The 13,882-nt window shown below is 62.3% G+C and overlaps 1 protein-coding gene across 1 annotated transcript; it reads left to right on the plus strand.

Annotated features, from left to right (window-relative positions):
- Positions 1-5,121: 5,121 nt before the first annotated feature.
- AP5B1 (adaptor related protein complex 5 subunit beta 1) lies at positions 5,122-7,893 on the plus strand (the record flags this gene model as incomplete). The annotated part of the gene is made up of 2 exons (XM_084237167.1): positions 5,122-5,271; positions 5,351-7,893. The coding sequence occupies 2 exons, from the start codon at positions 5,122-5,124 to the stop codon at positions 7,835-7,837; spliced, it is 2,637 nt and encodes an 878-aa protein (XP_084093293.1). The 3' UTR covers positions 7,838-7,893.
- Between the last annotated feature and the right edge of the window lie 5,989 nt (positions 7,894-13,882).

Genomic DNA, 13,882 nt, shown 5'->3' on the forward strand with positions numbered 1-13,882 from the left:
GGGTGGTCTGACTGGCGGGGAGCCTTTGCCTGTGCCAGACCCGGGAACGCAGGACATACCCTGTCAGAACCTGCTGGCCAGTCCCCGGCGCAGAGACGGCCTTTCTCACGGGGGTAGTGACGCAAAAGTCTTCACTTGGGCAAAGACAGCCCGGAGTGTGGACCCAGGCGCGGGAGGGCCCCTCCTCATCCTCCCGCCGAGTCTCGCTGCGTCTCCAGCACCCACAGTCTCCCTCCACGCGGGGGCCCAGCGGGTACGGGAGGCGAACGAGGATGGTCACTCATTGTACAGTGACCCTCAGAGTGGGGGGCTGCGGGGTGTGTGCTTGGCTGAGTGTGCCTTTCCAGCGCAGAGACCCCACGTGGCCACATCTGTCCATTTTCCAGAAAACCCAGAAACCCACATCTGTATGTGAAGTCTGCCAATTTTTAAGTGCCAACTCGATGTGTTTTTAAGACATGGGGTGAGACAAAATAACTTTCAGATCTGACCCCCGCGCCCCCCGGGTGTGGCCTGGGGCTTGTGGGCAGCGCTGGAGCCAGACAGCACCTGAGAACTTGGGGAAACACTGGACTCGACTTCAAGCTCCATGAGGGCAGACACGTTCTTTTCCGCCCAGCCGGTGCCAGTGAGACATCATAACTCAGCCTTTCCCTAATTCAGTCACCAAATATTTGTTTTCAGGCACCTGCCATCTGCTCAGCCTGGGAGGCTGTGGGACGCAGGACAAGCACAGAAATAAGGAAGTGAGCAGGGCCGCGCCAGAGTTGATGCCGCGGGCAGAGTGACAGGTTTGGGCTGGGATCTGAGCTGAGCTGGAGGCAGGAGCCGCTGAGCAAAGCAGGAGCTGCTGGCGCGGAGGCCACGGTGGGGGTGAGCTGAGTGTGTGAGGGAAGGGAGGGCCTGGGGACTGAGGCTGAGGGCAGGCTGGTTAGGCAGTGGGGCTCAATGTGGTGGGAAGTGGGTTGCCCCCCCCAGGGGGAGGGTGGCAGGTGTGAGGGAGGGGGCGGGAGGGTGCAGGAGGAGCCGGGGAGGAGGAAGCCACTGCCATGGTCTGAGCGGGAGGGGAGGGGGGCCTGGCTCCCTTCTTGAGCAGCCGAGGAGTTGGATGGAGAAGGTTTGAATCAGGTCCAGTGCTCAGAGAAGGCTCCCGGGAGGGGCGGGCTGGGGTGTCCGAGGGGAGGCAGCAGGGGGTATGAGACCTGTGCTGAGGGGAGGAGCAGAGAAGAGCCCTGGGCCAGGCGTTGGGTCCCCCAGACTCAGCCCCCTCCTCCTCAGGGCTCCGTTTGCGCATCTGTAAGGAGGCCTCCAGGTCGGGCCTGCTGCTCGCAGCAGTCAGGCGCATGGCAGTTAGCCTCTGCCCAGAAGCTGGCAGCTCCTGAAAATGGACTCAGCCATCAAGCAGGCTGGTGGTGCTGGCCGCCGGGACTGCTGGGCACACAGTCGCCTTCAAGTCACCCTGGACAACTTGAAAGGGCTGTGGGTGACACAGACTCCTCCGCCCGTGGCTGGGTCCCTGCCCACCGGCTCCCAACCCTTGGTGGGCACTGCCATGCAGGTGAAGGGCTCTAGAGGCAGAGTAGGCGGGCAGGGGTCACTGAGGGAGGAGGCCGATGAGCCAAGTGAGCCTGCCCGCGACGGCCGCGTGTCTGGCCTGCCAGACTCTCTCGTCCATCCTCCCGGGTGTGGGTGCCTTCCCCATCTTGCACACCGGAAGCACCAGCCTCCCCAGTACTTAGGGCCACAGCCTGGCGCCACTCATTTCCTTCCCCCTCACCCCACAATCCACCCACCAGCAAGTCCCATCTGCTCCCAGGTCACCAGGAATCCACCCACATCTCCATCTCCACAGTTACCACCTGGTCAAATCTCACCTGGACCAGGTGACTGGCCACCCACCTGTGACCAGCCTCCTGTGTCCCCCATTTGTCCCCCGAGCCAGTCGTCACCCCCCCCCGGACACACCCCACCAACTGGAATAAAGTCCCGGAGGCCTGCGGTGCTGCAGCGACTCTCCTCCCAGCCCGTCTCTACCTCCCACTTGCTCTCTGCACATAGAGCAGGCCGCAGCCTCCGCCCAGCTCCGGCCTCCCTTCTGCTGCTTCTGCGGGAGCGCTCTGGTCACTCCAGCCCCGCCACCGTCCCCTCCTCGGAGAGGCTTCTGAATGCCCTAGTGGCCCGCCAGCCACGCTGTCCCACCCGTGCTATTTGTTCTGCAGCATCTTTTACTCTGTGAAATTGGGATTTGTCTTCTTGGCTGGTTGTCGGTCCCCAAATGTGAGTTCTGCACATGAGGCCCCGTCTGGATATCACTTTTGGCAGTTTATTTAGGTACAACTCATATATCTTAAAATACACCTTGAAAGTATCCGATTCAGGGTTTTCTAGTATCTTCACAGGGATGTACCCATATCACCGCTGTCCTCCAGAACACTCTCTTCACCCCAGAAACCTCATACCCACTAGTAGTCACTTCCCATTCCTGAAACCCCAGGGCCGGGCACCCATTTGCTACAGACTCTCCTATTGGCCGCTGTGTTTTGAGCATCCTGCAGCCCGAGGCCCAGTGCTGTGGGGACGAGTCAGTCATGCCCCCCCTTTACAGAGGAGGCAGCAGGCTTGGGACCCCTCAGGAAAATGACTTTCGCTTAAGCCTTGTGTCTGGCGTCTCCCAGGTGGGCTGACTGCCCCCAGCCGGTAGAGAAGGGGTGAAGTGTGGGATGGAGTGTGGAGCTCCCTGCCAGCCCCCTGGCTGCAGCCCCGCCTGGGCCCGCGCCTCGGCAAGGCTGCTTGGAGAGCGCCCACTGCCTGCAGGTGCGGGAACGCTTGGGCCCAAGCCCTCAGTGCTGTGGGGTCAAGCTCAGCTCTCTGCCAGGCCTGGGCCAGGACCAGCAGCAGCCACACTCCCACGGGGAGCAGGCATCTGGGCCCGTCCCAGGGCCGGGACACCAAGGGGACGGCAGCAGCGGGGACGGGAGGAAGGTCTCGGAGGCAGCAAGGGCCGTTTGCTGAGTCCGGTCTGCTTCGTAGGAGTTTGGGTGCCCTCTCACCTGTGATGGGTGCCCGTGCTCGGGGACCTGCAGGTGGCAGTGAGCCTCACTGAGTCCATGCAGATGGTCCACCGCGAACCATTCATGGGTTCCCTCCTTCCAGCCCCGGGGCTCCAAGGAGCCAAGACCCAGAAGGCTGGCGGCTGCCAGAGGCCAAGCTGGGGCCAGAGGCAGCGTCGGATTTCCTGACCTGACTTTGAAGCCTGTCTCCTCAACTGTAAAAGGGATTTAATAATCCGCCCTACCTCCCCTGGAGTGGCGAGGGCTGGATATGCAGTTATCAGCACCCTCTGGGCCTCAGACAGGGAAACCAGACAGGCTCCTGGTTACCCCCAGTGGCCTTCCCTCCCAGAGCTGCTCTCATCCTGGCCTCTTTCATCTTGAGTCTAATTAGCCAGGCTGCCCCACCCCACAGCCTCTCGGGCGGGAGCCATCACTCCCGTTTTATAGATGGGGAAACTGAGGCACCTAGAGGGAAGTGGTTTGGGGCTGCCGCCTGTGAGTCAACTGTGGAGCCAGGGCCAGGGCAGCTGGGACTTGGCTTTCCAGTTGGACTTGTCCCTGGAGTGGATCCTTGTCTCTGGCACCCAGGGCACCCCAGGCACGCAGATAGCCTCTCCTCCGGCTCCCCCCACCACTACCACCCATGTGGAGGGACTTGTGGAGCCTGGAGGAAGGAGAGAAACTATTTGGCAGCACCAGCATGGGGGCTCAGGCCTGTTTCATCTTCAAAGCCGGCTAATTAGCGCCACGGGCGGTAGTCAGAGGTGGGGGGCGCCCTGGGGTCTGGACTGCGGGTTCCGTGCCCTGGAAAACAGCGCTCAGTGGGGCTGGAGGAGCTACTGGCTGAGCCCCTGAGTGCCCCAACCCGTCTACTTCTCTGGGAGCAGAGAGCCGAGCTCTGGCACTGCTTGGTTCCAGGGCTCTGGGGTGAGGCCTCGGTGTCTCCGCCCGTGCTAGACGTGCGCGGAGCTCCGTGACCGCCAGGCCTGCGAGGCTGCACGTCGGCATCCCGTTGTTTTCTGGCGGCATCAGGGCTGTGCCTCGCCCCGCCGCCTTCACCCTGCGCGCCGCACAGCCTCCGGCGAAGGTCAGCAGCTTCCGCCGGTCGCGACCCGGGCGCCGGCTCCGCGCCCCCAAGCGGAGCGGGTGGGGGGCCCGGGCCAGCGTCGGAGAAGCGAAGCCAAGCCCCGCGGGGCCCGCCGGACCGGTTCAGCCGGGGCCGGGGCGCGCACTTCCTGCGGGCGCCCTGGGACCGCACCTTGCACCCCCCCCAGCGGCCGCCCGGGCGCCTGAGGACCGCGCTCCGCGTCACCCCAGGGCGCGCGGGGGGCCGGGGCCGGGGCGCGCGGGGCCACCCTCGGCGGCGCGGCGGGCGCTGTCCAGCCCGCCCCAGACGGCCCCCGCGCGGGCGGGGAGGGAAGCCGGGCCCCGGGAGCCGGGCCCACCCAGCGCAGCGCCCCGGCCCGGGCCCGCGGCGGTTTCGGGGAAGGGGCCGCGCAGCGGGACAGTTACTCAGCCCCAGCGAAACCGGCGAGTCGGCACCTGCCGGCCGGGCGCACGGAGGACGCGGCCGCCCCGTTACGGCCCCGCCCCGCGCGCGCCCCGCCCCGGCCCCGCCGCCCCCGCGCCCCGCCCCGCCCCGCGCCGCCCGCCCGCCGCCCGGAAGGAGCCGGCCGGCCGGGCCCGCGGCGGCTGAGTCAGGCGGGAGGCGGCCGGCCCGTTACCGCGGGCGCCGGGGGCCGGGGCGGCGCTGTGGTTTCGGTGGCGGCCGCGGGCGGCGGCCTAATGAGCGCTCGGCACGCACCCCGCGCCGGCGCCCCGGCCCTGCGCGCCCGCCCCCGGGGGCCCTGGCGCCGCGCCCCCGCGCCCCCCCCGAGACCTCGCGGCTTCCCCCCGGGGCCCGGGCGCGGGGCCGCCGCCGGCGGCTGCGGGGCGGAGGGCGGCTGCGCGGCGGCCTGGGGGAGACCGCGGCCCCCTCGGGGGTGACGCGAGGTCTCGGGCGCCCCCTGGCGGCCCGCGCCCGCCGCCGCAGCCTCGCTCGCTCGCCCGCGGGGACCCGCGCCGGGCCATGGGGTCCCGGAGCCGCGAGGCCTGGGCGCAGCGCCTGGGCGCCTTCCGGGCCAGCCCGTCGGCCTTCATGGCGGGGCCGGAGGGCGAGGACCTGGGCCGCGACCTCCTGAGCGGCCTGAGGAGCGAGAAGCTGAGCGAACACACCAAGGTAGGCCCCGCGCGCCCCGGCCTGACGCCTTGGCCCTCCGCCGCGCGAACTCTCGTCGTGACCCCCCGATCCCCTCCAGGTGTCCCTGCTGGCCCTGAGCCTGGAGTTCCCGGCCCACCTGTGGCCCGACGCCCCCGCGGCAGAGGCCGCCGCCACCGCGCTGCTGGACACCCTGGTCCTGCTGCCCCCGCGACCCTCAGCGCTGCGGCGGCCCCTGCTGCTGGCGGTCACCGCCGCCCTGGGGGCGGGGGGCGCGCTGGGCCCCGCCTCGGCCGCCTCCCGCCGCTTCCTGCCCCTGCTGCTGGGTTTGGCCTGCGGGCGCGATCTGGGCCGAGGCTTCGGCCCCGCCGCGGAGCAGCGCCCCCTGCAGGGCACGGCGTGCGAGTGCCTGCGGGAGCTGGAGAGCTGCAGGCCCGGGCTGCTGGGGGGCTGCCTGGGGCTGCTGCGCGGCCTGCTGCAGGGACAGGAGGGCCCGGTGCAGCCGCTTAGCCTGCTGCTGGCGCTTGCCCTGCGCAATGCCTTGGTGATACAGAGCAAGGCTGGGGCCGGCCTGCGGGACCTGCTCACCCCAGTGCTCCCTCCTGCCGTGGGTGGGCCCTGGAACTGGACACTGGCTGCAGAAAGCAGTGGCCACCTTCAGCCCCAGGCCCCCAGCTGGCCGGCCGCTGAGGAAGGGGAGTGTGACGCCACAGCAATCGAGAACAGTCCTGAGGAGGCCCGGGAGCTGCGGGCGGCTGTGACCCAGCTTCTGGACGCTTCCTATCTGCTCACTCCTGTGGCCCAGGCCCAGCTCCTGTGGCTGTTGGGCTGGGCCCTGCGGGGCCTTCGGGGACAGCCTCCGGTGCTGTTCAAGCCGCAGCTGGTCCGGCTACTGGGCACGGCACAGCTGGCACTGCTGCACTCTGTCCTGGCCCTCAAGGCGGCCTTCGGGGAGACGTTGTTCACAGCCCAGGATGAGGCCTTGCTGCTCCGCCGGCTCACCCTGGCCGCCCAGCACCCAGCCTTGCCCCCACCTGCCCACCTCTTTTACCTGCACTGCCTCCTGAGCTTCCCTGAGAACTGCCCACTGGGCTCCACAGGAGAAGAAGCCGCCCCACTGCTGCTGGGGCCCCAGCTATGCCGAGGCCTCTTGCCCAGTCTCCTGCATGACCCGATGGCCCTGCTGGCCCGCCTGCACCTGCTGTGCCTCCTCTGTGCTGATGACGAGGAAAAGGAGGATAAAGGGCAGAGTCTGAGCCCCCAGCGCTACTTGGAGGAGCTACTGGCTGGCCTGCGGCAGAGGGCGGCCCTGGATGGGGGCCCCCGGGCCTTGGCCACTCTCTGCTTCCAGGCCTCATACCTGGTGGCCCGCTGTCTGGCTGGGCAACCTGCCATGCTGACAGCCTTGACCCACGGACTGACCCAGCTGTACCTTTCCCGGCCTGCGCTGGCTCCCCATTTCGTGGACCTCTTGGATCAAGTGGGCCCTGAGTTGGGGGCACCCCTGAGGGTGCTGCTGCGGCAGGAGGTGGTGTCCAGGCCGGGCAGGGATGAGGCCCTTCGTTGGCACCTGCAGATGCTGGCCAAGGTGGCAGATGGGGACGCCCAGGCTGCCACCCTCAGCTTCCTGCAGGCTGCAGCTGCCCACTGCACAGACTGGGGCCTCCAGCAGGCGCTGCTACAGGTCTGCCGAGCCCTGTTGCGGGCAGGTGTCGGGGGAGGCCTGGTGGACTTGCTGCAGACACTGGCCAGGCAGCTGGACAGCCCTGATGGGCGGGACCACGCCCGCCTCTACTACATCCTCCTGGCGCACCTAGCTGGGCCCAAGCTGGGGGTGGCCCTGGCCCCCTCCCTTGCAGCACCTGCCCTGACCTCTTCACTGGTGGCCGAGAACCAGGGCTTTGCTGCGGCACTGATGGTTCAGGAGGCCCCAGCCCCGATTCGGCTGAGTGTGGGTCCCCGCAGAGCCGAGGGCCCGGTGCCTGTGCTGCAGCTGCACGTGGAGGTGCTGGAGCCCGTGTACTCGCTGGAGCTGCGCTTCCCTGTGAAGGGGCAGCTTTACGCCCCACTGGGGGCCATCTACGTGCCCCACCTGTGCCCAGACCGCCCCACCCAGCCTCTGCTCCTGCCCCTGCGGCCCCGGCGCCCCACCCCCACGCACCTGGAGGTCCATGCCCTGTACACCACACCTGCTGGCCTCACGTGCCACGCGCACCTGCCGCCCCTGTCCGTGAATTTCGCTGACCTCTTTCTGCCTTTCCCCCAGCCCCCCGAGGGGGCCGGGCCTGGCTTCTTTGAGGAGCTCTGGGACTCCTGCCTGCCAGAGGGCACCGAGAGTCGGCTGTGGTGCCCCCTGGGGCCCCTGGGGCTGGAGGCCTTGGTGTCCCGCCACCTGGAGCCCTTTGTGGTGGCAGCCCAGCCCCCCACTAGCTACCACATAGCCATCCGCCTGCCCCCAGACTCCAGGCTCCTGCTGAGGCTGGAGGCAGCCCAGGCGGGTGGCGTGCCTGTGGCCCTGCGCACTGACGACTGGACGGTACTGCCCCTGGTGGGGGACTTTCTCCGGGGGCTGTCGGCTGCTGTCTGAGCCCCAGGGCCAGGCCAGGGGGAGCAGCACCGTCGTCTTGCAGGGTCTTGCCCAAGAGGGACAGGTCACAGTCGGGGGCTCCTTTCCATAAAACTCACATCTACCAACAACCCTCTCTGCTGTGTTTTCTTTGGGTCCCTGGTTGGGGACATGAGGGGGAATGTGGTCAGAGGCTCCTGGAAAGCTTCTAGACTAGGAACCCCCAGGCTAGAGGTTCCAAGGTCCTTCCTGCCCAGATATTCTCCAGAATCCCTGCCCAGGAGGCAGGAGGAAAACATATCTTCCTCTTGGCCCCCAGAGAGGGCCTGGTCCTGCCAAAGGCCACCAGACGTTTGGAACTGAGGCTCTGCTGGCCCATGGGCCTGCACTTTTCCACTGCCAGTGGCTGCCAGATCAGGGGACTATGGGGCCCAGTGTCCCCTTCCCTGAGGAGCAGGATCCCCCTGTGTGGAACAAGCTTGGATAGGGCCTGCAAGTGGCATTTGGAGCTATGAGCTGGGCTGACATCAGCCCAGGAAACCTGACCTGTGGACGTAGGCGTCTCCACAGGTAAGAAGCAGCCCCCCCTAGTTCTTTGTCCAAACAGGTAAGATACCGAGGCTGAAGGTCTACTGAGCAACTCTGCTCACAGCACAGCCCAGGGTCCCGGCCGCCGCATTTCATCCTAGTGACAGCTCAGCAGGGCCCCAGAGAAGGAAGTCTGGAGGCCAGAGGGGCTGAGCGATGTCCCTGCAGTCACCCAACTGGTGGGCAGCCGGGCTTTGCCATCCTGGAGCAGGTCTCCATCCCATCGCGAAGGGCAGAGCCGGGTCCACGCCCGGGCAGCCCCTCGGAGCAGCGGGCAGCAGCACTGGGTGGGGGATGACCAAGCTCTTACTGTTCCAGGGAGGGGCCCCTGTCCCCTGAGCTCCCTACCATGGTTTCCTAGGGGTCCCCTGATGGGGGCCAGGTCGGGGAGGAGGTCTGTCCTGGGCTCCAGCTCTAGCAGTGACTTGCTGGGTGATCTGGGCAAGCTCCTGGCACACCAGGAGGGCTTCCATCCCAGGAAACCAGCTTCTCTAGCTGTTTCCAGCAGGGCAGGAGGTTGGTCTGGTACTTCCAGAGTGAGCCTTGCATGCCGCCCCCGGAACTGCTGCATTCCAGGGTGGCCTGCGCCACCTGCCGCGCCCCGGGAAGCTGGGTCTGCACTCTGGAACGCAGGGCGGGGCTGCCATCACTGCCTTTCGACACCCACAGAGCCAGAGGCCACCACCGCTGCCGGACGCTCCACCCTTGACCTGGCGAGAGGCCCTGCCCTGCCGCCTCTGCCCGCCGTTCCGAGGGCATCTAATTAGTGGAAGCTTTTTCACACTAACAGCAAGGGAGTCGAAATTGTACTTGTTTTCTCTGACCTCAAATGCAGGTGGCGGCATTAATCCTTAGCCTACGAGGAAGATGATTGGCCTGGGTAGGGACACACCAGCCGGCCGTCGTCCATCTGTCTCCCAGTCCGCGCGCCCATCCCATTGTGTCCACCACTCCCCCAGCAATGGGCCCCAGATGGCCTCCGGTTCCCCCAGCCCCTACCACAGTGTGTTGCTGTGGACATTCTTACATGTCCCCTTCTGGGTCCCCTTGTCCCCTGAGGGACACACCAGATGGCTGAACTGCAGGGCACACGTGTGCTTGACATACGTGATGTCAAAGAAATGAAAGGTTTCAGCTCTGTGTCTCTGCCTAGGAGGGTGTCCGTGCTGGGGGGTGGGGCGGGACACTGGGCAGCCACCCTCTGTCCAGGCCCCCCGGCACCGCTGACCCCTTCACACACTCAGTATCCATACCCTGAAGGTCAGAACAGCACCATCTCCACATCCTCAGCTCCCACGCCACAGCCTCTTCCCAGACAAGAGACCCAGGTCCTGCCAGCCGCTGTCCACCCATCTGGACATCGCCCGCCTCACCCACTGCTGGTTCTCCACTGCTGCGGGGTTTGGGCTTGGTTATGCTGCAGGTTCTGGCTAATGAAATGTCAAGTGCTGGTTCTTGGGCAAAGCCCGTCATCACCAGGCCTTGCCTGGCCTGGCCCCGCCCTGGCCTGGCCCGGCCCAACCCCCTCGCAAGGGTGTGTTGACATAGGACTGCTGAACAGTGAGTCGTGGGCTGACCTTGGCATACTGGATTGTGAATTCATCATCAGTCACCACGTGAAATGAGAGGGAAGACTCCGGGAGAATGTTGGCTAGTCAGTATTTTACTTGTGATGAATTACAAGGTCACAATTAGGACTTAGACTTTAGCACATAAAAACATGGCACAGGAGGCCCAGTTTAACTTGAACATTGGAGAAATAGCAAGTAACTCTTTAGTATAAGTGTCCCAAATGTTGCATCAGACATACTCATATTAAAAAAAATAGATGTTTCTTTAAGATTCAGATGTAACTAGGCACCCCAGTTATGTGTCTATGTAAAATGAGGTGTTATCTGTCAACTCTAGTGTTTATAACTTATTTCTTCCACTACCACTCTATCTACCTGTTGCCCCTGGGGGTCCTTACCTGATGAGGTGACCTGCAGGGTCTGAGTCCTCAGGAATTCTGCCTGTATAGAGTCTCTTTAGTCTTTTATGAACATTCTCAGTGGACCCAGCAGCCCTCAGATGCCCTGGGGACTGTCTCCACCATGTGGCGGCAACTGTCTCTGATAACCAGGATCCAGCACCCTTTAGAGCTGCTGGCCCAGCATCTGGAGGACAGAGTGACTAGATGTCCATCTTTGCTTCCAGTGCCACAGACCACGGCTGCCCCATCTGTGGAAGCACCCCCTCTCAGTATGAAGGATCCACACCAGCAGAGCCCAAAGCCGGAGGGATGGAGTACAGATATTTTGTGAGAGACTCTGGGTAGCTGAAGACAGTTGTGCAAATTCTGTTTCTCCTCCAAAAATATGGAATGAAGCAAAGAGAAAGTGCCATCCAAAGCCAAGCCCTTGGCCTAACCTGAAGACAGACCATGCGCAAACTTAAAAGTAATTGTAAGAAAATGCAAATGACAGCCTCCTCCCTTTCTGTTTCAGCCTCTCAGGCCAGGGGCTCTGCTGAATAAAGACTGGCTGAGAAAAATCGGGGGTGGATGGGCACAGGAGAAGTAGTAGGCCCCACACTTGATCTCAAGTCTCATGACAGAGACTAAGTTCACCCTAAGTCTGGAAATGCTTGACAGCCTCTGGGGTAGGTCAGAGCTTGCATGACAGGGATGGCATTTGAAAGCATCTGTGCGACTTGAAAGGGGCGTCTTTGAGTCACACGGATTCCGGGAGAGCAAAAAGGCAGAAACGGAAGGAAAAGTACCTTTTGGCGTTTGGGTGTGCAAGCGGAAGTAGTGGAGAAACTTCATGGCTCTGCAAGACAATAGAACAACATCAGAGGATCTTCTTTCTCTCCATGCTCAGAACAATCAACGCCACTAGTGTCTGGACATGCCGTGTTGGCAGCAGAGCTGAACTAGGATCTTGTAAAACACCCAATAGTGCAAAAATGAACAAGAAGATGAACAGGTCCACGCAGAATTGCTGCAAAATATCAGAAAATTAATATCACATGTCAACCAAGGAAAATTCACACAAACCCCCAAAGTATGAGCCACGGAGCCAAAGAAAACTGTACTACACAACTAAATCTACTTGAATGTGCTTGAAATAAGCATTTGGAAGCCACCCTGATGAGACATTTTTTTAAATGAACAAAACCCAGGAAGAAATGAAAAAGTTGATTGATTCAGCAAAGAAATGGAAGAAATAGATTAAGTGATCTAGAAATAAAAATGAAATCACAAGATGCCCCCAAGAGAATAAACTCAAATAAAAAATTTTTTTAAAGATTTATTTATTTTTATACAAGAACCGGGGTACAGGCCAAAGGCACGGGAGGGTGAGAGGATTCACCAGAGACAGAGCAGGGAACAGAATAGGCAGATGGACCGAAATACCCCGCTGAGGGGAGCAGCAGGCAAGACAGGAGAGGTCTGCTGCGCCATGTGGGAATCTCCCTGGCTGGCCAGGAGCCGAGCCTGCACTGCAGAGGCTGCGGACAGCTTCACCAGCGCCGCGCTCGACCCACTGCGCCACCAGGGAGGCCCCTCAAATAAAAATTTAATAAGGGGCATTGAAGACAGAAAAACAGTCGAGACTGAAAACGAGCTGACGTAGGGGCAGGAGAAGCGGCGGGCGGCACAGAGAGGCCCACTTGTTCCTAGGCCGTTGTCCCGCGCATCACGACGGGAATATTCCCTCCTGACAGGAAGCGTCCGTGTTACACAGCTGACTCTATGAGGATGTCATTTCCTCCAACCTTGGCCTTGGGTCTACACGTGTATTTCCTAACGGAAGACAACGGCAACAGCAACGGAGGAGCAAACACAAGTCAGATGGATGGAAAAGGAGTCACCGTCGCGGGCCCAGACTGAGGGAAACGCGGCTCATCCATATATTCACGAGTATCTTTTGACAGTATCACAACCACCAACTTGCGGCCATGGCCTCCGGAAACTATGAATTTCAAACACACTTTTTCAGAAAATCCTCAAGATGGCCAGGCAAAGTGATCCGGTCGTAAAGGCAGAAGAATCACGACGGCAACAGACTTGAAAACTCGCATCCAAAGCCAGACAACAGGGAGCCGTGGTCGTCGCAGCGGGTGGAGCTGCGCCCTGGGCCCGGGTGATGGAGAAGCAGCTCCCAGCGCGTGAGGGAGAGCGCGGGGCGGGGGTGGCGTGGCTGTGCTAAAGCAGAACCAGAGCAGCTGACCACATGGGCGAGGAAGGGAGGGGAGGGGAGGACATAGGACGAGCTCCCCTTGGCTGGCTGAGCGCTTCTCTGCTCCAGACACGCTTCCCTGCCCGCCGGGTGGGACACTCTGGGCCCTTTAACCGTCTCTGCCACCGGCGCTGCTCGGTGTTGTCAGCAGAGGGCGCGGGGAGCCGCTGAGGAGGAAGGGCCTTCCTCGCCCGCCCGACGCAGCGACAGGACAGCACCCCCAGGCCCCCTGCGAGGATCCCTGCCCTGCGCTCAGCTGCCCCAGCACCAGGCTCCCGGCGCGCGGGCCTCCCCCGGGCCTTCCCCGGCACCCGGGGGTGGGGTCCCCGCAGGGCCCATCAGCGCAACACCCCAGTGACCTCTGGCCCGGGGAGCGACGGGCAGGCACGTCCTGGGTCCTTGGGAGTTCTCTTTACCCCTCATTCTTCCAGGCCTTGTTACCTCAGCCCCTGCTGTGGTTATTATTATTATTATTTTTTAAGATTTATTTTATTTATTTATACATGCACTGGGTACAGTCAGAAGCGTGGGGAGGGTGAGAGGATTCACCAGAGCCAGAGCAGGGAGCAGAGCAGGCAGAAGGACCGAAGGACACTGCTGAGGGGAGCAGCGGGCGGCAGGAGAGGTCTGCGCGCCATGTGGGAATCTCCCTGGCCAGGAATTGAACAGGCGCCACGGAGGCTGAGACAACTCCACATTGAACGCTGCGTTCAATCCGTTCAAATCCGCTCATTTTTGTACAGTAATTGGTTTCTCCCCTCAGATTCCTACTGTTGTCTAAAGATGGATTTATAGTATTTTACGCAAGCTAATTCCCTGGTTTGGCCGGGGCGCACCGGCTACATAAGATGTTAGCATTAGGAGATGCTGCGTAAAGGGCGTTTGGGAACTCGTTCTGTTATAGGACAGGGGCAGCCCAAGCCCCGCAAACCTGCTTATTCTAAACGGGTTCTGCCATCCGCCGCATCAACACAAAACATGAGACTTTAATGGGAAGGAACTTTAATACAATTAGGAAACAATACGGGAAAGGCAAAGAATCTAGTTTCTAAATGAAGCACCCAAAGTTACCCGTCCCCTCGTGGGTAAAAGTCCATCCAAATGGGATCGGCCCAGAGCAAGGCCCCAAAGCCTGCTACAAGTCTAAAGCATCTTCCAGTGGGGACCCACAGAAAAGGGTCACAAACAACCGGACAAGCCCAGAAGGAAAAGAGCAAAATCAACATCAAGATAAAAGCTGCCATTGTCACCTCCC

Source organism: Talpa europaea (assembly GCF_964194135.1).
Source record: "Talpa europaea genome assembly, chromosome: 1".
Classification (NCBI taxonomy): Eukaryota; Metazoa; Chordata; class Mammalia; order Eulipotyphla; family Talpidae; genus Talpa; species Talpa europaea.